This window comes from Stigmatopora argus, chromosome 14 (genome assembly GCF_051989625.1).
Source record: "Stigmatopora argus isolate UIUO_Sarg chromosome 14, RoL_Sarg_1.0, whole genome shotgun sequence".
NCBI classification, from domain to species: domain Eukaryota; kingdom Metazoa; phylum Chordata; class Actinopteri; order Syngnathiformes; family Syngnathidae; genus Stigmatopora; species Stigmatopora argus.
Window position 1 is genome coordinate 5,959,993 of NC_135400.1, and position 24,925 is coordinate 5,984,917.

Here is a 24,925-nt window from a genome sequence, read left to right on the forward strand (position 1 = left end):
TGGGTTATTCAAAAAGTGGTGGCATGCGGTGCAATATTAAACTGATACATATTGAGGTAGCCAAATCAATGTCATTGTTTTTTTCCTTGCTAGTCATATTTACTGTCTTTTTTAATTTTCCCTCCCATTGAAAATGATAGTCTTCCAATTCATTTAAAATGGGAGGAAATGCTGTGAATGCTCATGTTTGAATATATGTTCATTCGCTCCTTATCGTCAAATTAGATTGCTGTCTCGCACTGTCAAAGGCAGCCAATTTTTGGAATTTATTAAATTGTGTTTAAATGGGGCAAGGTTTGAGACATTTTTAGACGACAGCATTGCTACTTGTATTAGGTAGCATAGAACAGGGGTTTCAAACCAATTCCACAAAGGGCCAAGGGGGTCCTGGTTTTTGTTCCAACCAGTACTGCGCAGACATTTCAACCAATGAATTTTCAGCTGATTACAGTTGTAAGCAACAGATTGGTGGGTTGGAACGAAAACCTGAACCTACTTGGCTCTTTCTGGAATCAATTTGACACCTGTGAAATACAGGTTTAATTATTCTTTTTTGGAACACTATTAATTCTGTTCTTTTCTCTGCCAAAAAAATAATTAGCTATTCAAATTAGATTGGATGTCTAGTGCAAACAATGGCAGCCAATGAGTTAATATAAACAAAGCTGGAATCATAAGAAAATATGCTTAGGTTTTACAAATAACTGACCGTAATAAATAAATAAAAACATACCTGGGGAGAATTTCCAGATGACCTTTACCCCCTTAAAATTCCCCTACATTAGCCCACCCAATCGGCTACTGAGGAAGAACTGGCCCCTCTTCAGCGCTTCCTCCTTGTCTTCTGGTGTAGTCAGAGTTTTGCAGCGCCGAAACTCACGTGCCACAGTGCGCCGATAGTAGTTGCGGTCAGTGTACTGAAGGTGACGCCCTGCACGGAGCAGCGCCCGGTACAGCTCCAGCACAGCACTGCTAGACCAGCCGCCCATGAGGGATCACACTTGGAGGGGGCGGCACCCTAAAAATAAAATAAAAAAACAGCATTATGGAGTGACCTCCTTACCCAAAAAGTAGGGTTGTAGGGTTCTATATTGAAATAATGTAACTTTATAGTCAGTATGTGTCCCGATGTGATAAATTTGATTTTGTGCTGCTCTTGAAAGAAATTGAGGATATTTTTGCATTGTTAAATGTCTAATCCATTTCAAATCAGCAGGTTTGCAGTGAATGAACAAATGTTCTTTCTGCCCAAGTTCAAATGGATTGGACATCTACTAGTTAGTTTTTGAAGAGCCACATGATTTGGACAACTATCATCGTCAATGTCACTGAAAGAATTCTCATTTCATTTTCTGAAAAGCTTTATCCTTACTAAGGGGTGCTGGAGCCTATCCCAGCAGACTTCGGGCCAGAGGCGGAAGACACCCTGAATTGGTGGCCACCAAATCGCAAGGCACAAGGAAACAAACAACCATTCACGCTCACACTCATACCTAAGGGCAATGTAGAGTGTCCAATCAGCCTACCATGCATGTCTTTGGAATGTGGGAGGAAAACAGAATTCCCAGAGAAAGCCCACGCAGGCTGGGGAGGACATGCAAACTCCACACAGGTGGAGCGACCAGGATTTGAACCTGTGAGGTCGACGCGCTAACCACTGATCCACTGGGCCGCCCTGACTGAAAGAGTTCATTGAAAAAGAATTCTTTTTTTAATTTATGTAGTATTGAAAATGGCATTGTGTATTTTGTTGGAGCATCAATTTACATGGTTTAATGAGCAGCCATTAATTGCTGCATCTCTAATTAAGGTCACCCGGTTCTTAGTCTTAGGTCACAATGGAAATGTTTGGTTGTTTTGTTTTACCTTTTTATAACAGCAGCGAATATTACCAAGAAAACGTTCTCAGTCCACAAACCAGAGTAGCATAATGATAAATTATATTTAAAACAGAATCATATTTTAAACTTAAGTGGCATTCTACTTATTTACATTTCTAAAACAATTCAACCCTGGCTTTAGACGTTCATAAAACATTGCAGGTGTTAGCAATAATATCAATTGTGGACCCCATTTCATTCAAGCTTGAGAGGCAGACCTTGAATACTACAAGATCTCTACTCGTAAACTGATTGTTTTTTTGACAACACATTAAAATAACTTCTAGTGTGATATGTTAAATAGGCCACACGTTCAAGAAAAGAAGCACACCATGAGAGATTTGCAGGTAGTCTGACACGCGTTGCTACTATCAAGATGAGTTTCCTGCACCTAGTCAGTGTCTGAAGCTAACATTAGCAACCCCGCAAATTAAGCATTTATGTGTTCACCTATCCAGATTCCGATCAATGTCGTGAAAAATTGCAACATCAGCCAGGCATATATAGCATGATATGTTGTTTTGACAAGAGAAAATGGCTGACTGCAAGGAAAGTCACTCTTTTGACTTACTTGTTAGCCTTATCACACCCACTGACGTTAGCCAAGCGCTGACCTACACGTAATACTCGCACAAGACACGGCGGGTGATAATATATAAAATGGCAAATACGACACACGTCAAACAAACGCCGAGCACTTACGTGTTAAAAACAAACTGAGGATTTTCAGAAAGATCACTAGTCCTCCCCAATGGCAGGGGTCAAGCTACTAAAGTCACAACCGGAAACAAATGGGCGTTTTATTTCCGGGTGAGTTATTTCTACGGGGGGAAAAATCACAGGGGGCGTGTGATAAAATGTTGCCTTAGTGTACGTAGTTTGTTGTGCTAGTTTCTAAAGCTGCTCCAGAAGCGAGCTTGCTGTGGACAAAGACAACCACAATCGCCATTGCACTTTAAGTTATTCACTCTTCACGCTAAACAGCCAAAAGCAAATGGTTTTAACACACCGTGGAGAGCTACTGCGCATGCGCTCACAAACTCCAGCTGTTGAATTCACTCACGAGGCTCAAAGGACAACCACAAAGATATGTAGAAAGAGAGTTGCGACACCCCGATAGGAACTTACTTCTGGGGACAGGGTGTTTAGCGCGTTGGCCTCACAGCTCTGGGGTCCTGGGTTCAAGTCCAGGTCGGTCCACCTGTGTGGAGTTTGCATGTTCTCCCCAGGGCTGCGTGGGTTTCCTTCGGGTACTCTGGTTTCCTCCCACATTCCGAAAACATGCATGGTAGGCTGTTTGGACACTCTAAATTGCCCCTAGGTATGGGTGTGAGTGTGCATGGTTGTCCGTCTCCTCGTGCTCTGTGAACGGCTGGCTACCAATTCAGGGTGTCCCCTGCCTCTGGCTCGGAAACAGCTGGGATTGGCTCCAGCACCCCCAATGACCCTAATCAGGATAAAGTGGTTCAGAAAATGAGATGAGATGAGACTTCTGGGGACTTTGTTACATACATAGTTTTTAACGAGGACGGGCACCATTCATTTGAAAGGCCAATTGTCAAATATAATTGGACATAATTTGATTAAACAGCTACCTCAATTCAACGTTGAACTGTCTATATTTTATAAGAGGCTCTTTATGATGTACATGGTGAGCATTATTTGTATGTGCATGGCGTAATTATGAAGATTTAAAAAAATCTTTATTTGGATTTATGCATGAATTTCGCCTCTTATTTATTTATTTATTTATTTTTGCTAACTTCAAACTGGGAAGTTATGGCTAGGGATAGTTTAATTAGTTCGCTATCTCTTTTAAATTGTCAACTTTAGATTATATCAATTTGTAATGCATTCACAGGCCTGGGCAATATGACAAAAATTGTAATCACGACAAAAAACAATTGTCAATTTTATATTATATCAACTTGTAATGCATACACTTAGGCCTGGGCGATATGACAATTGTAATCACGATAAAAACAATTTTCAGCCGATATCAGGATTGTGTTTGGTTAACATCTCCGCCACACAATACAAGGTGTCTGGGTTTGATTCTGTATAATACCAGCGTACAAACGACAAAAAAGTAAGTTAAAAGATTGTTTTTTTTTATTGTGGTTTTTCAAAAAAAAAATAGCAGACAGAAGAAAAATGTGTTGTTGTTAGTAATCATTTGGTGAGATTGTTGCTTTTCTAAAGATGTGCTGCTGTTGTTGTTGTTGTTAGGTCACCCAGGCGCCTGAGGATTACAGCACAGTGCTCAAAGACAACTCAAATTCAAGCACTTCATGAAAGAAAGAAAAAAACAATTGAGCAAGACAAACAAAAACTCTACTTCTTCCATGTATATTAATCTTTACACTGTATCCTGAAAATGCTGTTATTAAATACTTTGTCAACTTTGCAACATCAGTTATATCACATCCATTAGCACACTCCTTGTCAATTATTAATGCAGAATAGGAGACAAATCAATTGATAAAAACATTTGTTTTTAAAAACCTGATGACTAATAATGTACAAATTAATACTTTTTGCGCAAAACCTGAAGACATCAAGGGTTTCATTTTTTGTTGCCATTGAAACATAATAAACAGATTTGGAAAGAAATATGTCCCAAAATGTAGGAAATTCCAAAATTTGCAACATTGGGTCGTGATTTGAATTCCAGTTCATGCTGTATATTATATTGAGAAAGGAATGTCTGGTCATAGTAACAATGATCATGGCATATACTTAGTTCCTTTGAGTCTTGGAATAATCTGGATATCTCTTACATCATTGTGCTGAAGCAGCCAACACAAGTATCGCTCTGTCCCCATTCCCCACCCACTCGTAAGAAGTGGTTTCACCTCACGCATATCAGTGTACCACTTGTAGGTCTGCTCTGGAACCGCATGGTGTCTGAGAGCCTCCTGTACCAAAGCAGGGGTGGAATGACGTTCACCCAGACCCACAGTTTCTCCCAGGCCTAGCAGAAGGTCTGCAGCCTTGGCTTTGCACCGCCCACTGCCCTCCACGTACGCCTGGTAGAAGGGTACCGCTAGATGGTCCATCTCAGTCAGCCAAACGACACCGCCGTATTTTTCTATCAAGACACGCTCACCTTTGCGTGTAAGCTTTCTTCCAAACTGGGGTTGACCATCTTGTACCCACTCCACGCAATCTGCTGAAGGCATCATTGGAATAGCTTGGTCTAGAGAGACTCGCGGTAGTGTTTTTTTTCCATCCAACTTACTCAGCATGAGTTTGGTATGTGTTAGGGACCCAGCAGTGTTGAGAATTATATCAGAGTGTCTCTTCAACATGGACCTAGTGAGATGAGATAAATATCCCTCAGCTATAGAAATGGCACGGTCCATGTCACCCAACAATTCACACTCCACATGGTAGAATTGGTTCAAGTGTGTGGCATCAGGATCTTCTCCCCGAAAGCTAGGAGATATATAATAGGTACCCTGAAGGTTATCCTGGAAACGGAGGAAATATTCAAGCACAAATTGCATAGAGTCGGCAAGGTAGATGTCTTGACCCAAAAGTTGAACAGAAACTGGCTCTGAATCAGACCCCAGACCCATTGGAGAGGAGATGGTGTCTGTTGTGAGAGGTGTCAATGCATAGGAGTAATGACAGCAATTGCTAAAATATTCCACCGTGCTGTGGAAAAGAGTGTTCTGTATCTGGAACAGGTTGCGATACCACTCACTTGTGATAGCGAGTATGGAGTGGGACTTGGGGTCTTCCCATGATTGTGGAGGCTGGCACTGAGTGATTTTGGAATAAAATGCTTTGAGGTCATCTGGGTCAGCTGCTGGACCATCAAGTGAGGACACATATCCAGGGTATTTAAGGAAGAATTCTGCCCGTGGCCTAGCAATTTTAGGGCCTTGCGGGGACGTTAGCAGGGGTATTAGTTTAGTATGAGCATAGTTGATCTCAAAGCCCTCAAAGATTAATGCAACACCTTGAGCTCTCATACACTCCTCTAGCAGTTGGGCAACTTTATAAGTTGCCAAGATCAAAGCTTTGTACTCAGTTTCTTCCAGTTTCAAGATGTCACTGGGCAGTGGTTTGCGTGGCACCACAACTGTTATTCCAGGAGTATTTGGATACGGTGTAAGAAAGGCAACATGTTGACTGTCATCCCATATCCTCCAGTGTTTCTCCTCTCCCCGTACAATCCGACTGAACAAGTTATTATCAGAGTGAGACCCCAGAAATTCAAAACTTGAGGGTGCATTGGTCGTTGGTAACCCGTTCCTAATTTGATCTCGCACCTTGTTCAATGCTTCATCATCCCAACGTGGGCCATGTTTAGAGGTACAGTATCCTGGGTTGAAAGAGTGAAATTCCTCCTGCTGGGCAAGATGGGGTTGCCACTTTTCCCATACGCCATGAAGTGGTAGTAGTCCAATCTGCGCTGATTGATTGGCGTTAGGATAGGAAACCAAAGCACAACGTTGCACTCCCAGTTTCTCACATAAAATACTTGAAATGGATTTTGCTTCCTGCAGCAGACACAAATAATCAGGTTCAGCCAAATGGAAGATGCTGGTGGCCCCACTTAGTGTTTTTCTGGTCAAAATAGTTGATCCAGGAGTCCAAGGATTGGGATTCAAGTATGCAACCAGTTCATCTGTTTCCCAGATCACATTGGAAGCATTCTTTAGGGGTCGAAGCACCTCCACTCTTGATATTCCTCCTCTCATCGAGGCCACAAACATAACACCAGCGTTTGTTTCAATAACAGAATCTCCTTTCGAGTCAACTGCAATGACTCCCGCACACACATCTTTCAGATTTTCTGCCATCACCTCTTTACATGCCGTCCTCAGATTATAGCCTTTGTGATGATATAGGCTGGCAATTTTTTGTGCAACTGTATGTCTTAAGAACACATCTCCATCTCCAGAGCAGCTAATAGCGAGAATGTCATCAGCATAAATTCCTGCTCCGACTACTGCTGTATCACCAACTCGGCCTTTCAACTTCCCCACTAACCCACCAGTGGATGACGCAGCGGCCAACCCATGATGACAATCCAATGCCACGGCGCCAACTGTTTGAGGATGATTGTTTTTTGGATGATTTCCACCACTGAGCTTCACAGCTAACTCTTTATGTCGGAGATCAGTGTAGAAATAGTCGGGTTTGACAGGTTTTGCCTCCTCTTTCAATCCTTCTAGGAATTCCTCAGCGCCATCTCCCACAATTAAAGAATGTGAGCTTTTTTCCATGACACTTCGAGCTGCTTTGATTGGGTTCTTTACACTTTTCAAACAGGCAACAGCTCCGGACCTCAATTGATTTCCATCTACAATGGTGGCCTCCAATTCATTTTTGCCCTCTTTGTTGAATACTGAGCCTTTACCCGCATTGAAAAGAAAGCAATCTTCCATTGCTTGAACTGAACTTTGAACTGCATCTAAACTTTTGCCGCCACCTCTAAGCACTTGCGCTCCCAGGGTTAACGCTGTTTTCATTGCAAACTCAATTACATTCATCACTTGTGTGTTCAGCATCATTCCCTCTCCAGCACCACCATGTATCACCAAAGTATAGTCGGCACTCTCATCTGTGGTTGAATCATTTGTCGTTATGCTACTCTCACTGCCCATCGGGAAGTGAATTAAGTCGCCATTCATGTCATTTGTTTGAGTTTGTTTGAGGAGACACTCCAGAGCTCCCATTTGATGTACAATTGCATATCTGAGTGCCAATAGCATCACTAACTTCAAATTGATCTTCAGGCTTTCCTGAAGCTTGTCTAACATCAGAGCAAAGCTGCCTTTTGCATTAAGCACAACTCGAAGTTTCCCATTTTTCCCAAGGTAGGTTACAGCAAGCTGGTCTTGGGCATAAGCATTTCCAACACCACACTCCACTCCTTCCATCAGGTCAGTACCGGTGAGGTACACAGAAGGACATCCAAAGGGATCCAGGAACCTTTTCAATGGATTGCCTTTTGGTAAAGCTCGGCGAAGAACAGCTAAATGGGGACCTACACCATGTCCACTTTTGGTGTTTTTTATGAGTGTCTTATGTTCTAAATATGCAAGATGGAATAAATTTAAAAGGGCATCTGTGTATTGGATTGTTTCATCTGGCTGAATACTTGATGCCAAAACACCTATTAAGTTCCGAGACTTCGTGCTGACCGAGTAGGTGGGATCGCAGCGGCCATGTTTAAAGTGGCGCATATGCGTAGGCGTGACGAGCACGTGAGTAGCGGCACATTCCCCAAGAGTCTGCATCAGGGAAAGTTGTAAAGAGAAGTTTATCCAAGCATCATAAAGACCTCTTTGGCTTCTCAAAGTTGAGAATACATCAGGATAGGAAGAAACATCAAAAGTGAGAAGTGGATTTTTGGATTTTAAACCTGGGCATGTTTTGGTGTTATGCTTGCCGTGAAACGTAAATATCAAGGCTGTTGGGTCTGTAGGATTGATGTTGTCCACATTGGCAGCCCCATTGACTTCATTGCCGTGCACAAGGCTTAAATTAGCTTTCTCTGCCAATTGGTAAACATGCTCAGTTACAAGGCCAGCTACCATCCCATCCACAGCACAGTGCTCAAAGACAATCCCGGCAGTGGCGTCTTTGAACACCACCATATTCACCACCTGCCGAAAAGAAAGAGAAACCTTGTCAGTGTACTTGCTATGCGAATGAATTTGCAGGACATTTCTGATAACAATTTGCACCACTTTAACATGATGGTAATGACACCTCGCAATTTGGCAACTTGGCTTTTAAAGTTAAAAGCATGTTTGCTGTTCCTGTCCTAATGTACCCTGAGATTAGTAAATGTTAAATTTTCAATCTTATTTTTTTTCTTCACAGTTAAATAGAACCAATTGTTTCATTCAATATTTACGCTTTAAGGCTATTTGTAATATTTAAAAGGAAATGGTTCACCATAATTTTTTTTCAAAACTGGATGTACTATAGTGTTATACCACATGTGTCAAAGTGGCGGCCCGGGGCCCAAATCTGGCCCGCCGCATCATTTTGTGTGGCCCGGGAAAGTAAATCATCAGTGCCGACTTTGTTTTAGGATCAAATTAAAATGAAGAGTATACATGTATATTAAATTCCCTGATTTTCCCCCTTTTAAATCAATAATTGTAATTTTTTAATCATTTTGTTTCCGTGTTTTTAGTTCAAAAATCATTTTGTAAAATCTAAAAAAATATATAAAAAGCTAAAATAAACATTGTTTAAGATCTATAAAAAAACTGAATATTCAGGGCTTTTAATCCAGTTCTTTTAATCCATTTATTTAAAAAAAATCTAAATATTATATCTAAAATGGTCTGGCCCACGTGAAATCAAGTTGACGTTAAAGCGGCCCGCGAACCAACCCGAGTCTGAAACCCTTGCCTTATATCATTAAAATTAAGAATACATTAATTATAGAATTTCTATATAACATTTCTAAGTGAATTCTGTAACCAGTCCTACCTTGTCATAATATCTTAAACCGGGACCATCTTCTCCCAACCTCACTACATTGAGGATGTCAGCCAATTCAGAAGGTGCGCTGCAGTCCTCCAGACTTAATGCCAGGACAGCACTCTCCATAATTTCCAGCGATGCTGCAGAAACTCCTCCTTTCTCCATGATCTCTTCCCTGATGTCAGCCCAGGCCTTGCGCTCCAAAGCAGAGAGGCTACAAATACCCAAAGCGCTATTCTGCTCTTCTGTGCTGGCCTGATTCACCACTTTTGCCAGCTGCTTGCGGATATCAGTAAAGGATCGAGCAAATAATGGCCCACCAGTGCTAGAACGCTGTAGTATGTCAACCGGGAAGACTCCGCCAACACAAGTGATAATAGCGTGAATACTTTCCGGGTAGACCTTGGGAAGGGAAAATTATAGTTTGACTAAGGATTAAAAAACTCCACACTTTGGACATATTCAGATTTTTCTGTACCTTAATTTCATCTCGACTCTTGCCAGGAATTCGCGTGGCCGCAAAGACTTCTGATTGTTGAGTTTGTTCCATTGGCACATCCCCTTCCAGCATCTTTGGCTCGCTGTACAACGTTGCTGCTGCCCAAAGCAAAGAAGCTGCTCTCGTTAATTGGGTGCATCCCTCTGATTTGGATGGTAGAAGAACAACTGGGAGGGCTGTGGCGGTTGACAGGGGGTCCGCACAAGATAGCAGACTTTGCTTGAACTGCTCAGTTACCCAGTTCTCTTGGCCTACAGCATTAGATGCTAACTTTTGGTGGGTCACTTCAAGAAGGGGCTTCTGCTTCTCCAGTGTGCTTTTGAAGTCGGCATACTGATCAGGACTCAAAGTGAGCTGTAAAACACGACAAACCTCCTGCAAGGTCACATCCAACTCTGGAACAGGGTAGTCGAGAAGAGACATTCTTTTGACGTTTAGGAAGCTGGGGAGAAAGTGTGCACACGTTGATTTAGGACAAAAAATGTAAACGAAATAATTATGTGACAATGAATAATGCTAATTAGACCCCTGTGTTAGGCTTTGTCATCATCATTGACTCGAGAAAAAGCCTAATTGTCATCATACCCAGAAACTGCGTATGACGAAATTGGTAGTGAATTCGGATATATCGCATCTCCTTCCGAGAGTAATTGGATTGGATTGGATTGGATTGGATAACTTTATTCATCCCGTATTCGGGAAATTTCATTGTGACAGTAGCAGAGGGTGATTAGACAGAACAACAAAGATCCTAACGAACGACACCAAACTGGAGAGCATAGAGCCACTGCGTCCGTGCGCGCCGCCATCTTGGATCCATCCTTTTACTTTAGAAAATGCTTATCCAACACCACCAAAGAAAATTGTGAATAATAACAACAAATACAATTTTGTCATAATTTGTTACCATATTCCCGATGACTTTTCAAAACCAATAAAAAAAATCAAAGTCTGAATGTGATTTTGAAGAAACATGAAGAAACATTTATCTCATATTCCAATTATTTTTATGTCCCAGAATGTGGAACTGTGTATCTTTTGAATTGAACAATAAAAAAAATCAAAGTCTGAATGTCATTTTGAAGAAACATGAAGAAACCTTTATCTCATATTCTAATTATTTTTGTCCTACAATGTGATTCTGTTTATTCAAAAACATTTTTAAGGGGCTTCTATTTGCCTTCAATCTATGTGTGGTGATATTCTATATGACCTTGGTCTTGCTGTTTCTAATCTGTCCTCACGTTACTATCACAAGACAGCCTAATTGAAAATCTTAGTCAGTCTGTACCTTATCCAATTTATGTAATTCTTAGAGTAAAAAAAATTGGTTATAAAGCTCACCGACTTCCATGCAAATAGTTGAACTTTACATTGTTGGTGGTGTTTATTAATTGGATTTCTTCTGATTAAACCACGAGTTCTGATCATTCAGACAATGCAGGCGATATGCTTTTCTCAGAACATTCTGAGAATGATGATACTTGTGACTTCAATACATCAATAACTAGATCAGTAGAAGAAACTGTGGTAATAAAAAAAAATTATTGCTTCTGAAGATTTGCTGTTTGCCCATTGGTGTTACCAGTTTTTTAACAATTTGTGGCTCCCTGTACCCAAGGTGTCTAGACTATGGTGTACCCCAACTTCTTCTTGGAGGTTAAACTCTAAGAAAACTTTCATTTTCACTACCTCTTTTCCACTCACAAACTTCTCAACTCAGAAATTGCGACAACATCGAGGAAGCATGTGAACAAGGATTTGCCAAAAATCCCCTTTCAAGACACCAAAGTCTTTACTCAGTCTCGTACCTTTTTTTTTTGCCCCAAATACCAAATCTGACACCTGGCTGTGTGGTGTCAGCTGATATAATGTATATATTATATATTTTTATATGTATATACATATATAGATTACAAATTACTGAATAATCACTTGAATGTAAAGTCATTGTTATCATGACTTGGTCAGACGACTCTTAAATCATTATCTGCCATCGACAGCACAAGACGTCCAAACCATTTGAATTGGGAGCGCGAGCAGCGAATGAAAGAGCGTTATTTATTTTATTATATCAGATTGTTGCTTCAATTGTTTGATATCAGAAATTTCTTCAATTTCAAAATATTATTATTTTCCAAAATTATTTGAGTCCCAGCTTTAGGACAGAGAATATCCCAGTCATAAATATACTAGCTGTTTAAAAAAATCCTGGAGATATACGTTTCTACACTTTATTTAATAATAACTATATATAGTTAATACTAACAATTTATTAACTTTTAGGAGATATATTTACACTAATGTCATTGGAAAATGTGCGTCACAAAAAAAACTAAGTAAAACAGTACACAATTTAATTGTGATAAATGATTGAAAAGGATCATGATTAATCGTGATGTTAAAAATATTAAAAAAAAATTGTATTAATCACAAAAATTGCCCAAGGACTAAAATGTTATTGTTTGAGGTGAAAACAAAATGTTTAGCGCATAAATATTTTCTTCTCATGACAATTTAAGTAAAGATGAGAAACAATTACAAACACATAACTCATCAAGATAAATGAATAATTTAGCAAACATGAAGAGCTGCTCACCTCAATGTCGAAATTTCTCCCAGATCGGGCCAGTCAGAATGATAGAAGAACAGTCAATGGAGGAAATCTGGGTTTGTCTCTAATGGGAATGCAGTGACTCCTATTAAGCAATTTAAATTCTTTTCCCCCACGACAACCCCCCCCCCCCTCTCATCACCATCTTACTGCCTCACTTTTCTTCTTCTTCTTTAAGCTTCCTCTTTCCATATTTCGTAAATCAAAAGCCCGATATACTGTAAAAAATGTCCTTAATTACACAACATGTGTTTCACCTAGAATTTCTGCTGAATTTGCTTTTTTCTATGAGGCAAAAATTATAAATAGGAGTATATTACTTCATTTTTTTTAATGCGGCCCAGTGGATGAGTTGTTAGCGAGTCGACCTCACAGCTCTGGGGTCCTGGGTTCAAATCCAGGTTGGTCCACCTGTGTGGAGTTTGCATGTTCTCCCCGGGCCTGTGTGGGTTTCCTCCGGGTACTCCGGTTTCCGCCCACATTCCCCCCAAAAATATGCATGGTAGGCTGATTGGACACTCTAAATTGCCCTGGTTATGAGTGTGAGCTTAATGGTTGTTTGTCTCCTTGTGCCCTGCGATTGGCTGGCAACCAATTCAGGGTGTCCCCCGCCTCTGGCCCGAAGTCAGCTGGAATAGGCTAAAGCACCCCCCGCGGCCCCAGTGGGGATAAAGCGGTTCAGAAAATGAGATGAGATCTCTCAAGTGTGTGCTGATGAAACCTTACATTGTTAAGTGTTGATAATTTCATTAGGTTTTCTCCAGCGCCCTCTACTGTCGGATCTAAGAAACACTACTGTCAGTACCATCATGGCGGCATTGACTCGCACTGTGGTCTCAGCTCAGTGGCTAGCGGACGCAATAAGAAACGGCCTCGTTGGCTCCAAGATTCGGGTTCTGGACTCTTCATGGTACCTCCCGATAACTAAGCGGGACCCCAAAGCGGAGTTTTCGGAGAAGCATATCCCGGGGTCCTTGTTCTTCGACATAGACGAGTGCAGCGACCAGAGTTCACCTTACGGCCACATGTTGCCCCAAAGCAGTCACTTTTCACGGTACGTGGGTGACCTAGGCATCGGCAATGACACGCACGTGGTCGTGTACGACACGAACGGCTTCGGCTCGTACAGCGCCCCCCGCGTCTGGTGGATGTTCCGACTGTTCGGACACAATTCGGTGTCGGTTTTGGACGGGGGCATGAAGAACTGGTTGGCCGAAGGACGCCCGACGACGTCAGAACAAGTAAAACCGGAGCGAAGAGACTACCAGGCAAGTCCAAACCTTGCGTGGGTGAAGACTTATGAAGACGTGTTGGACAACATCAGCACCAAGAAGATTCAGGTGGTGGACGCCAGGTCTGCGGGGAGGTACAGGGGGATCGAACCGGAGCCCAGAGAGGGTGAGGCACTACACCCGAGGTGGCGAACAATTTAGACACAAAGAGACCAAAATTTTAAACTGTGAGAGTCAAAGAGCCAACCAAACCTTATGACAGAAGCTGCATTAGAAAAAAATCTGATCAGCCAAGTTATTTTTGAAATATAATTTATTATTTTTTTAATGTGCCTTGATGAATTTGAGTGTTTTAAGTAAGAATAAAAATAAGACAAACATGAAATGAGGCAAAGAGCCACAGTATATACACTCCTAATATATAAATGTAATTATTCTCATCTAATCTAATTTTCTGAACCGCTTTATCCTCATTAGGGTCGCGGGGGGTGCTGGAGCCGATCCCAGCTGGAAAAAAAAATTAACAAATTAAGCAAATCCTTAATTAGAACAATATGGGTCTCAATACCGTATGCATGCATGTATATTTATGTGTATGTATGTATATATGTGCTAAGCAACACACTTATTTATTTATATATTTATTCATGTATTTATTTATTAACTTACTTATTACCTATCTATTTATGTCTAAAATGCCTTTCCTATTCCTGCATCCTCACCCTCTTGCTACTGTGACAACGAAATTTCCCGAATACGGGATGAATAAAGTTATCCAATCCAATAATTTGCAATTAAATAGATGATCATATCAGGATTCCTCATTTCAGTATTAATACTTTTTGATAACTTTGACATTCCTACAAAAACACTCACTGCTAACACTGTTTAATCTTTACCCTACATTTGATGTTTTTTAACAGACACGTTACCAGGCCATTTTCCTGGTGCGATCAACATGCCATTCACTTCCTTCCTGGAAGCATCCGGAAAGTATCGGTGCAATGAGGACTTGTCCAGCCTGTTCAAGGAAGCTGGGGTGAAATTGGACCAGCCGCTGTGGGTTACGTGCGGTTCTGGCGTCACGGCGTGTCTTGTCGTTTTGGCTGCTCACTTGCTCCAGCACCCCGGGGTGTGCGTTTATGACGGCTCGTGGGCTGAGTGGTTTAAAAGAGCATCTCCTGAGAATGTCATCTCAGAGGGAGTGGGAAAGAAGGTTTGAAAGAAGCCAGTAATAGCTCTGAAATCAATGTTTATCTCAGCTGAATTGCAGTGTTGCACCAACACCATTTCTTGACTCAACCAGTGTTATCGTCCGATACTGATGTTTTTTGGGAAAAAATATAAACCATTTTTCTTTCGCTACTAAGAACTGTATAGTGACCTGACAGAAATGTAATTGATATGATGACTTACTTCATTGTCTGCCAGTGACGGCTCTAGGCGTCCAATCCATTTGAAGTGGGGAGGTTGGCAGTTACTGATCGTTGCCACTCTCCCATTTCAAATAGATTAGACGTATAGTAGTGGTAATCGCCACGCAAATGACTTCTAACGTAATCATCAGCTATTGGAAACTAGATCTCCATAAGTACATATTTTACAGACAGAATCACAAATTAATTATTATTCCTCCCCCCTACTTATGATGTCAATTTTCTTACCGTATCAATACCGATACCAGGTTAAGTATCGGTGCAATACTAGTCTGCAGGTAACTAATTTGCACATTTTAAATTGCTATAGAGCTTTGTAGCAGTGTTCAACCATTTCAGTGTTTGCTCCAGTAGTTAATGATTGAACGTTGCAATAGCCTACAGATATATGCAATGACACACCATATAAAGTCATGTTTAAGTGATAATTTTTTTATACGAACTTCATTGGAGTTTCCAAAACATGCACTTTTTGATCATGAGTGGTCCTTTCCCAAACATTTTGCTTATTTAATAATTTAAATTAATCATTTAAACTTTGTCACGCCCATGGGTCTTTCTTATTGTTACATTAGAATATAAAATATTACGGTTTTCTTTACTGGAGCCTAAAGTGCAAATTATTGTAATTGATTAAATTTGATTTTTCTGTTGTGCAAAACAAGGAGTTTTTTCTCTCGTCTTTTTTAGTAGTGAATACTAATATACATAGTATATCTGGACTGACAGTAACCGAGCTAAAAAAAATTTACAAAAGCAATGGCGAAGATATATTTAAACTGAAATATACAACTAAAATTTGGCCGTGGATCCGTTAGTGAATGCTTTTAATGTATCTGTTTACAAAAAAGAACCACAATACATATACTTAATACTATATACTTATAGTACCTGGGCTGACAGTAACCGAGCTAACAACTACAGTAAAAAGCAATGGGGGAAAAAAATTCAATTGAAAAATACAATGCATCTCATCTCATTTTCTGAACCGCTTTTTCCTCACTAGGGTCGCAGGGGTGCTGGAGCCTATCCCAGCGGACGTCAGGCCAGAGGCTGGGGGCACCCTGTATTGCACATGTGTCAAAGTGGTGGCCCGGGGGCCAAATCTGGCCCATTGCATCATTTTGTGTGGCCGGGAAAGTAAATCATGAGTGCCGACTTTCTGTTTTAGGATCAAATTAAAATGAAGAGTATAGATGTATATTAAATTTCCTGATTTTCCCCCTTTTAAATCAATAATTGTAATTTTTTAATCATTTTTTTTCTGTGTTTTTAGTTCAAAAGTCATTTTGTAAAATCTAAAAATATATTTAAAAAAGCTAAAATAAATTTTTTTTTAGATCTATAAAAAAATGAATATTCAGGGATTTTAATCCAGTTCTTTTAATCCATTTATTTTAAAAAAATCTAAATATTATATCTAAAATGGTCCGGCCCACGTGAAATCAAGTTGACGTTAAAGCGGCCCGCGAACCAACCCGAGTCTGACACCCTTGCTGTATTGTATGGAATGTGGGAAGAAACCTGAGTACCCAGAGAAAACCCACACAGGCCCGGGGAGAACATACAAACACCACAGAGGTGGACCGACCCAGATTTGAACCCAGGACCCCCACTGTGAGGCCGACGCGCTAACCACTCATCCGCCGGGCCGCCCTTGTATTACTTTATTTATTATATTATTTATTTATTGATGATTTATCTGTTTGTTTGTTTATTGTTGTTAATTGTGAACTTCCCAACTTATTTATGTTGTTGACTGCTTATTTATTCATTACTTACTGATAATTTATTTGTCTGTTTGTCGTTATTTGTGCACATTGTGGTGAAGCTTTAAAGATCATTATACTACTTGTATAATGGCAACAAAAGCATTCAATTCATTCATTTTTAGAGCATGATCATGCTGCCTCTGAAATTTTATCAGCTGGTAGCCCCGCCTCACGCAACATTCCAACGAAAAATCCCTTCGAGTGTTGACCCCAAATCATGGAAGCGCAACTTCAAGCCGTGGTCTCAGCCCAGTGGCTAGCGGACGCAATCAAAAACGGACTTATCGGTTCCAAGATACGAGTCCTGGACGCATCGTGGCATCTCCCGCTAACGAAACGGGACGCGGGAAAAGAATTTGCAGAGAAACACATTCCGGGCTCATTGTTCTTCGACCTCGATGAGTGCAGTGATAAGAGCTCTCCTTACTGCTTCACACTTCCCACAAGCAGCCACTTTTCACGCTTCGTGGGCGACCTGGGCATCGGCAACGACACGCATGTGGTGGTGTACGACGTGCACGAGTTTGGCTTGTATACCGCGCCCCGAGTCTGGTGGATGTTCCGGCAGTTTGGTCACACCTCGGTGTCGGTCCTGGACGGTGGTTTGAAAAATTGGTTGGAACAAGGCCACCCGGTGACATCGGAACATGTGAAGCCGGAGCGGAGAGACTTTCAAGCGATCCCGAACCCTGCGTGGGTCAAGACTTATGAGGAGGTTCTGGAGAACATCGGTACCAAGAGGTGCCAGGTGGTGGATACCAGACCTGCGGGACGGTACAGAGGGATCGAACCGGAGCCAATAGAAGGTAGCAGGCTTCTCAATAAATTTGTTCCACTCTTATTATGACTCTTTCGGTGACAGTGGTCACTACTATTATGGACATTTATTCAAAAAATAGTATGAGCTTAAGCGATGGAAGGTCACAATAATTTTTTGTAAAAAAAAAACTGCAAAGTACTCAGGCCACACATTTTTTTGTAAATGCATCTCTTTATTCATCATTTTTTTAAGTTGTTACAATCTTTTATTTAATTTCTTAAGTTATTTTTTGTATTTTATTTAATTTACAATGATATACAAAGTAACCAAAAAGTGTATGCAGTGTTCTGGCCTTTTTTTTCATTTTTTTTTTCATTCATTCAGTTTCTGAACCGCTTGATAGCAGGTGCGGGTTCAATTCCCATTGGTGCCAATATGATTGTGAGTGCGAATGTTCGTTTGTCTCTCGGTGTGCCATAATGCTGACTGGCGACCAGTCTAGGTTCTCGTCTGCCTTTCGCCCATAGTCAGCTGGGATAGGCTCTGGCAACCCTTACAAGGATGCATGGTACGGGAGATGAATGGATGAATGAAACCTACAAAAAACGAAGTACTAGTACCGACATGGGCAAACTACGGCCCGCGGGCCATATACGGCCCGCCGACGTTGTCCAAATTATTATATATATATATTTTATGCGGTCAAAATACAGGAAATCATTGGATACCTGCATGAGCAATTCTGCCGTCGGTTTTGTGATTTAGGAAAAATTGACAGCTGGTGTCATGTCCTTTCTCACAAGACCCGGAAACGGTTCCACAGGAGTTGCAGTTGCAACGGATTGATCTCCAATGTGACAAGTTCAACTCCCTGAAAGTCTCTGAGTTTTAGGCTTCATTAAGTGCAGCCAAATTTCCAAACATCCAGAAGATGATGGCACAGAGGATTCTGGTGTTATTTGGCTCTACATATGTGTGAACAGACCTTTAGTCTGATGAAAACCAAGAAAGCACCCCATAAATCCCAGATGAGTGAAGAGTATGTTCATACTTTAGTCCTTTTTTCTATTTATGTTTCATATGTACTGTTAACGGATGCAGTTTTTTATATGTATCGTATTTTGTGCTGACCCGGCCCGCCTGTCAATTTTTTAAAACCAATGTGGCCCCCGGGCCGAAAAGTTTGCCCAACCCTGTACTAGTAGTAAATCCCTGATAGAGCAGTGGTACTATTTTGTGCCTATTTTGTATATGACTAATTGGCGACCAGTTTAGGGTGTAGTCCATTTTACGCCTCTAGTCGGCTGTTATAGTTATAGTTATAATCCTGCAACCCTGTCAAGAATAAGTTGCGTTGAAAATGGATGACGATTAGCCAAAATTGGTTACCCTCATCTGCATTGTTCATTTTCACCTGAAGAAAATCTCCTTAATCAGACATTGCAAATACATTTACTTTGCCTTACATGCTGAAATCTTTATTTTATGATTTTTTTTTTGTGATAGGCACACTGCCAGGCCACTTCCCCGGTGCAGTCAACTTGCCGTTTACTTCTTTCCTGCAAGCCTCTGGAAAGTTGCTAGCAAAAGAGGACCTGTCCAGACGGTTCAGAGAAGCTGGATTCAAGTTGGATCAGCCGCTGTGGGCCACCTGCTCTTGTGGCGTAACAGCGTGCTTTGCTATTCTGGTTGCCCACCTTCTTGGGCATCCGGATGTGTGCCTTTATGACGGCTCCTGGTCTGAGTGGTTTAATAGAGCATCTTCTGAGAACATTATCTCAGAGGGAGACAGAAAGACGATGTGAAAGTTGACATGGAAAGCAATATGTTACAAGCAAGTTAAACATTTGCTAGTTGAATCTATTTTTTCAACAGTGTGATGGTCAACAGTGCCTCTTTTTGCAAATAATTGATCGCAAACATACGGTAAATGTTTAAAATATATTGAGAGGAATTTTTAAAAAACAATTTAAGGTATTTGTCATTATTATTCTTTAATCAGTCAAGCAAAGTAAACATTCCTTTTTTCTATTAAGATAGCTGGAATGAACCTGATTGCACAACTGCCATTTGTTATAGAATAAAAACAAACATACAAAAACATGTTGATATCTAATTCTGCTGTTTTCTACTCCAACAAATATTTAATGAGTACATTGGCATTTTATTTTCATGATTTTAAGTGCATTGTAGATTAGAGGCTTTACATTTGTGTTGAATCACCACTGTCCTGTTACCATAGTGTTTTTTTGTTTTGTTTTTTCAGTTTTACAGGTCTCTATTTCTACTAAAGAGTACAGTAAGACCGTTTGCTGATTTTGGTGTTACATAGCCTAGATTTAATAGCCTATTTAACCTTTTCAAACGTCCTATTACTAGCTATATGACAAACAAGTTGTCCACACCTTGGTTCAAAAGGAAATGTACCCTACCCCCATAGTGTTTTAAAAATATGTTCCCACTGAGCATTCAATGCTGTCTTTATCTGATGCCCTCTCTGGAACATCACAACACGTGTTATCAACACTTACAGAGGCAGCAGACAGCACAACGCAATGTTCCCACATAACTACTGTCTATTCTAGCGTATAATAATGTAACAACAGACTTGGAACCATGCTGGTCTTCAAAAAATAAAAATAAAAAATCCCCCACTTCCCCATATTCATTCATTTTCTAAACCGCTTTATCCTCATTAGGGTCGCGGGTGGTGCTGGAGCCTATCCCAGCTGACTCCGGGCCAGAGGTGGGGGACACCTTGAATCAGTGGCTAGCCGATCCCAGGGCACGAGGAGGTGGGCAGCCACGCACACTGACACCCATACCTACGGTCAATTTAGAGTGTCCAGTCAGCCTACCAAGCATATTTTAGGAATGTGGGAGGAAACCAGAGTACCGTGAGGAAACCCCCAAAGGCCCGAGGAGAACATGCAAAATCCACACAGTTGGACCGACCTGGATTTGAACCCAGGATCCCAGAGCTGTGAGGCTGACGCGCTAACCACTCATCCGTCAGGCCCTTCCCCATATTATTCATACTATTGAAAAAGAATTGATTGATGCATCAGCCTGATGACTTTAATAAAGGGATTGATTACTATTGTTCGTGTCCTGTTTTTTTCTGCAAACGAGTTTGGAACATTTAAGTCGATATGACTAAAATCTATTGGGACTGTGACATTATAACAAACGAATGGACAAACGTGCATAAAAAAAGAAGTGTGTTCACATACGCGGTTGCATTCGGCGCCACAACAAAGATGGCCGTCGGATCTGACAGGGGTCCCTTGGCTGTCCATAGAATTGCCTGAAGGTCCTCCTGAAATAAACAAATTGGGGTCCTTTTTAGCTGAATGCTAGTTGGCGAGACGGGGTTACAAGGCATTCCTTTGCGCATTCGAAAAGCGCTTATAAAATAATATCAATATCTTGGATTTTAGATTGTTAAAGCAATGTTCAGCAACGTGCCGTTCTTTTAGTTTGGTCACTAACGCTCCTAGCTGGCCATTATTTGTGTTTTCCAACGACGAAGGGTGGGTTTTCTTCGGACGCGCTAACATAGCCGAACGGTCATCAAATCAGTTAACTTCCCTTTTTTGTTTAACACGAACATCATTTGTGAGGTTCGTTTCAAGATAGTCTTCATTTTAATTTGAACTGGTAAGGAGGTTTGTGTGGAATAATATCCGATTCAGGATTCATCTATTGTCGTGGACCAGTTAATTCTAATTATGCTTTGGATGTAGCAGTTACATTGATCATGATTCATATTTCAATAGTATGTCAATCCATTTGGGATTAATTTGAGTATTGAATGAGTTATTTTTTTTTCGCCACCACAGGGAGGGGTTCATGAGCAGCAATGTCTGGCATCGCGCTTAGCAGATTGTCCCAGGAGCGAAAAGCCTGGAGAAAGGATCACCCGTTTGTATGTCGTTGCTTCCACTGCATGTTATTTCCAATCTGCCACAATCCTTCAAATGCTTTCACTCCTTGCAGGGTTTTGTTGCTGTGCCTACCAAAAATCCAGATGGAACCATGAATCTGATGAACTGGGAATGTGCCATTCCTGGAAAGAAGGGCGTAAGTTTGCCTGTTTGCACGCACAACCCTAATCTATGTGCTCTAAATAGCATTGGAAAAAAGAAATTGCTTATATGTATTTATATTTATTGTGGTTTAAAGGAACTTTGTTTTTTTATTCACCTTTTGACCCTGCAATTCTTAGTCTATGCATATTCGTTTTCAAAAAGGACTCCAAATACAACACAATCTAATCTAAATAATTTATTGTCAAAGACAGAGGAGTCAAATATTCCTCTGTCTTTGGAGCAATTGTATCCAATCTTAGTCCTAGCAGAGATTTGATAGAATGCTGAAGTCTCCTGAAAGTGCAGTTATACAACTTGAGGACAAAGGAAAGGCCCATCCTCTTCCGTCCTGTCAGCCGTCCATCATCTCGCGTCCCTCGTCCCTGGGGTGTAGGGGGCCTGGTCTCCCCGATTGTGCATTCCTCTGAGAAAGAAAGGGGTGTCCTGCCTCCTTTTTCATGGCTACCCCTTCACGCATCAGTGATTTGGCCTGCTTAAGAAAACAGACATCGCTCTTTTGGAAGTTAACAACTTTAATGTTTGTTATTTGACTGTTACTTCTACCTGTTAAATGTTACTTTCCTTCAGGTTGTTTTTAAAGAAGATATTTTAACAAGGAAAAATTGACAAATTTCTTAGTATACCAGATCTTGGGTCAAGTGGGCACAGGTGAAATAAATCGTAGCCTTGGCCATTTCAAAATTGCGACGTCTAAATTCATGATTTCTATGTGAAATCGATTAATATTTCAGCACTATTGGCAATTGCTAATCTGCCCCAACATTAAGAGGATGGGTTAGTTAAAGTAAAAACGTGTCTGTGCCATTTTATGGGGTGTGTTTTGTCTGTTTTCAATGTAAAATAATTCTTACCGTTTTGATTGTTAGACCCTCTGGGAGGGAGGACTGTATAAACTCAGGATGCTCTTCAAGGACGACTATCCATCCTCGCCACCCAAATGTGAGTCCTTTGAAACTAAATTGGAAAAGGGTTCATAATAATCAGACTTAAACCCTGTTTTTTTAAACCATTACCCATCAGGCAAGTTTGAGCCACCAATATTCCATCCAAACGTCTACCCATCTGGCACTGTTTGTCTGTCTATCTTGGAGGAGGACAAAGATTGGAGGCCCGCCATCACTATCAAACAGGTTATCTTGTTCATTATACGCCTCAGTTAAGATTTTCTGTTTTGTCACATTTTGTGGGTACTCTCTAGATTCGGGGAAATCCTAATAAATGAGAAGCTTTATTCACTTCGGGTTTTTCAAGGACAGAAATTCGTTTTTTTTCCCTCTGCGCAGTATGGAAGGCATTGATAATGATGCAAAAGGATTTCAAATGTCCAGTCTTTAAGTATACTTTGAAACACTGTGATTTCAGATTCTTTTGGGGATCCAGGAACTGCTGAATGAACCCAACATTCAAGACCCAGCGCAAGCAGAGGCTTACACAATTTACTGGTATGCTGAAACAATGTATTACTCAATTTTTTTGTAATGAAATTGAAATTATTTACACTGTATGGCAGGGGTGTCAACGGTCCTCAAAGGGCCGCAGTGGGTGCAGGTTTTCATTCCAACTCAACAAGAGGATACCTTTTGCAAGTGTAATCAGTTAATTAAAGTCAGGTGCTACTTATTTTAGAAGACACCCGATTGGTTAAAATGTCGGCACTGGATCGGTTGGAACAAAGACCAGGACCCACTGCAGAATCGGTTTGACACATGTGCTGTATGGTTTTAGGTTGCAGCACTATTTAAATGCTCAATGTTACTATAGATTTAAAATTTGTAACAGGTCAGTTTATTGCCAATTTTTTTTTTAAGTGAGTTTGATAATTTTTTATATACATTTTCACCAAATAGTAATGTGCTTTATTGTGATATCGTGCACTAAAAGCCACTGTTTTTGCATTCCAGTCAGAACCGAATGGACTACGAGAAACGGGTCAGGGCCCAGGCCAAGAAGTTCGCACCCACATAAATCCGGTAGAGTCGTCTGATTTAGCAGAAGTTACAGGGCAGAAGGTGAAGGACCACTTCGGCATGGATCAACTTTTCTGTACAGTTTTGCCATTTTGTAGGTGGCTTGTAAAAACTAATCCCAGCACTTGTATAAACGCAAGAGTTGCTCGTAAGAAGGACGCAAGCCAGGTCCAGCCGCAATGAGGTCACCGCTTTACTTTATTCAAACGCTTTTGTTTTTTCTGTAAATACTCGCGACACATTTTTGGGGGATGAAGCAAAAGGCTGGAGAGTTTTGCCAAGAGATAAATGAGCGCATGTACATATTATAAATACAAAATTGTGAAAGTTATGTTTTATATTGTTTTAGCCAGTTGACATTTGTGCGTGGTAATGACAAAAAATAAAACAATCAATTCTGTATTATTGTGAAATAAATTTGATTAAAAGAGTGCCTATGGTATTTTCTTCTTAGTACATAAGTATTTATCCATAAATCCATCTGTGATGATCTTTATGAAAATTATTATTATTATTTTTCTTATTTTGGTCCAAAGGTGAAACCTGTTGCAATGTTCTCAGGTGTCAAGTGTGTGACATTTGTAGGAAAATTAACACCTTTTTCTTCACCTCACTTCTTGTGTGGTTTAGTATGAGCTTACTGGGCTAAAAATTAAAGAAAAAATGGTAAGAAAACAAAAAAAGTGTAAGTGGGTCGTGGTTATAGAATGTGTTTTTCCTGTTATGTACACGACGAGGCCAGTTGAAAAACCCGCATTGCCACCACTCATGTTTCAGCTATAAATTGTCACCTTTTTGGAACGCATTTGCATTTCTCTTTCCAAAATGTTTAATTTCCATTATTAAATTGAGCAGTTTATTTTCTTAAATTTTAGCACAGTTAAAACGGTGCATGATATTGCAGTGTATCAAATGCACATTTCATATTGGTATGTATTTCTGCTTCACAATGAGCTTGGTGGATGAGTGGTTAGCGCGCTGGCCTCACAGTGGGGGTCCGGGGTTCAAATCCAGGTCTTTTAAATTCGGAGTATGGCTCTCAAGGAATAACATTACAAAATATGAATTGTTTATGGCTCTCTTCATCAAAAAGGTTCCTGACCCCTGCTGTAGCGTATTGTCTTTTATAATACATATTCATCCATTTCCCACACCGCTTATCCTAACAAGCATTGCGGGGGTGCTGAAGCCG

The 24,925-nt window shown here is 40.6% G+C and overlaps 5 protein-coding genes across 7 annotated transcripts; 3 read left to right on the top strand and 2 right to left on the bottom strand.

The window, feature by feature from the left end:
* Positions 1 to 776: 776 nt before the first annotated feature.
* LOC144088785 (mitochondrial ribosome and complex I assembly factor AltMIEF1-like) lies at positions 777 to 2,734 on the bottom strand. 2 transcript variants are annotated; one of them, XM_077619444.1, is made up of 2 exons: positions 2,583 to 2,734; positions 777 to 1,018 (listed from the first exon to the last, which is right to left on the bottom strand). In XM_077619444.1, exon 2 carries the CDS (start codon positions 987 to 989, stop codon positions 777 to 779), a length of 213 nt encoding a protein of 70 aa, XP_077475570.1. In that variant the 5' UTR covers positions 990 to 1,018; positions 2,583 to 2,734. The 2 variants fall into 2 exon arrangements, with proteins under 2 accessions (XP_077475570.1, XP_077475571.1); XM_077619445.1 differs by having other exon boundaries at positions 2,452 to 2,600.
* Positions 2,735 to 3,970: 1,236 nt separating this feature from the next.
* Positions 3,971 to 12,548, bottom strand: LOC144089108 (uncharacterized). Its single transcript, XM_077619983.1, has 4 exons — positions 12,440 to 12,548; positions 9,820 to 10,282; positions 9,348 to 9,743; positions 3,971 to 8,506 (listed from the first exon to the last, which is right to left on the bottom strand). Exons 2-4 carry the CDS (start codon positions 10,261 to 10,263, stop codon positions 4,607 to 4,609), a joined length of 4,740 nt encoding a protein of 1,579 aa, XP_077476109.1. The 5' UTR covers positions 10,264 to 10,282; positions 12,440 to 12,548; the 3' UTR covers positions 3,971 to 4,606.
* Positions 12,549 to 13,219: 671 nt separating this feature from the next.
* LOC144089085 (3-mercaptopyruvate sulfurtransferase-like) lies at positions 13,220 to 15,786 on the top strand. The gene is made up of 2 exons (XM_077619952.1): positions 13,220 to 13,852; positions 14,610 to 15,786. The coding sequence occupies exons 1-2, from the start codon at positions 13,264 to 13,266 to the stop codon at positions 14,906 to 14,908; spliced, it is 888 nt and encodes a 295-aa protein (XP_077476078.1). The 5' UTR covers positions 13,220 to 13,263; the 3' UTR covers positions 14,909 to 15,786.
* A 1,164-nt stretch (positions 15,787 to 16,950) lies between these two features.
* Positions 16,951 to 20,318, top strand: LOC144088579 (thiosulfate sulfurtransferase-like). Its single transcript, XM_077619080.1, has 2 exons — positions 16,951 to 17,700; positions 19,161 to 20,318. The coding sequence occupies exons 1-2, from the start codon at positions 17,112 to 17,114 to the stop codon at positions 19,457 to 19,459; spliced, it is 888 nt and encodes a 295-aa protein (XP_077475206.1). The 5' UTR covers positions 16,951 to 17,111; the 3' UTR covers positions 19,460 to 20,318.
* A 588-nt stretch (positions 20,319 to 20,906) lies between these two features.
* On the top strand, positions 20,907 to 24,164 carry LOC144088580 (SUMO-conjugating enzyme UBC9-like). 2 transcript variants are annotated; one of them, XM_077619082.1, is made up of 7 exons: positions 20,907 to 21,187; positions 21,497 to 21,582; positions 21,654 to 21,737; positions 22,633 to 22,705; positions 22,787 to 22,896; positions 23,129 to 23,208; positions 23,668 to 24,164. In XM_077619082.1, the coding sequence occupies exons 2-7, from the start codon at positions 21,517 to 21,519 to the stop codon at positions 23,729 to 23,731; spliced, it is 477 nt and encodes a 158-aa protein (XP_077475208.1). In that variant the 5' UTR covers positions 20,907 to 21,187; positions 21,497 to 21,516; the 3' UTR covers positions 23,732 to 24,164. The 2 variants fall into 2 exon arrangements, with proteins under 2 accessions (XP_077475208.1, XP_077475207.1); XM_077619081.1 differs by having other exon boundaries at positions 20,908 to 21,314.
* Positions 24,165 to 24,925: the final 761 nt, after the last annotated feature.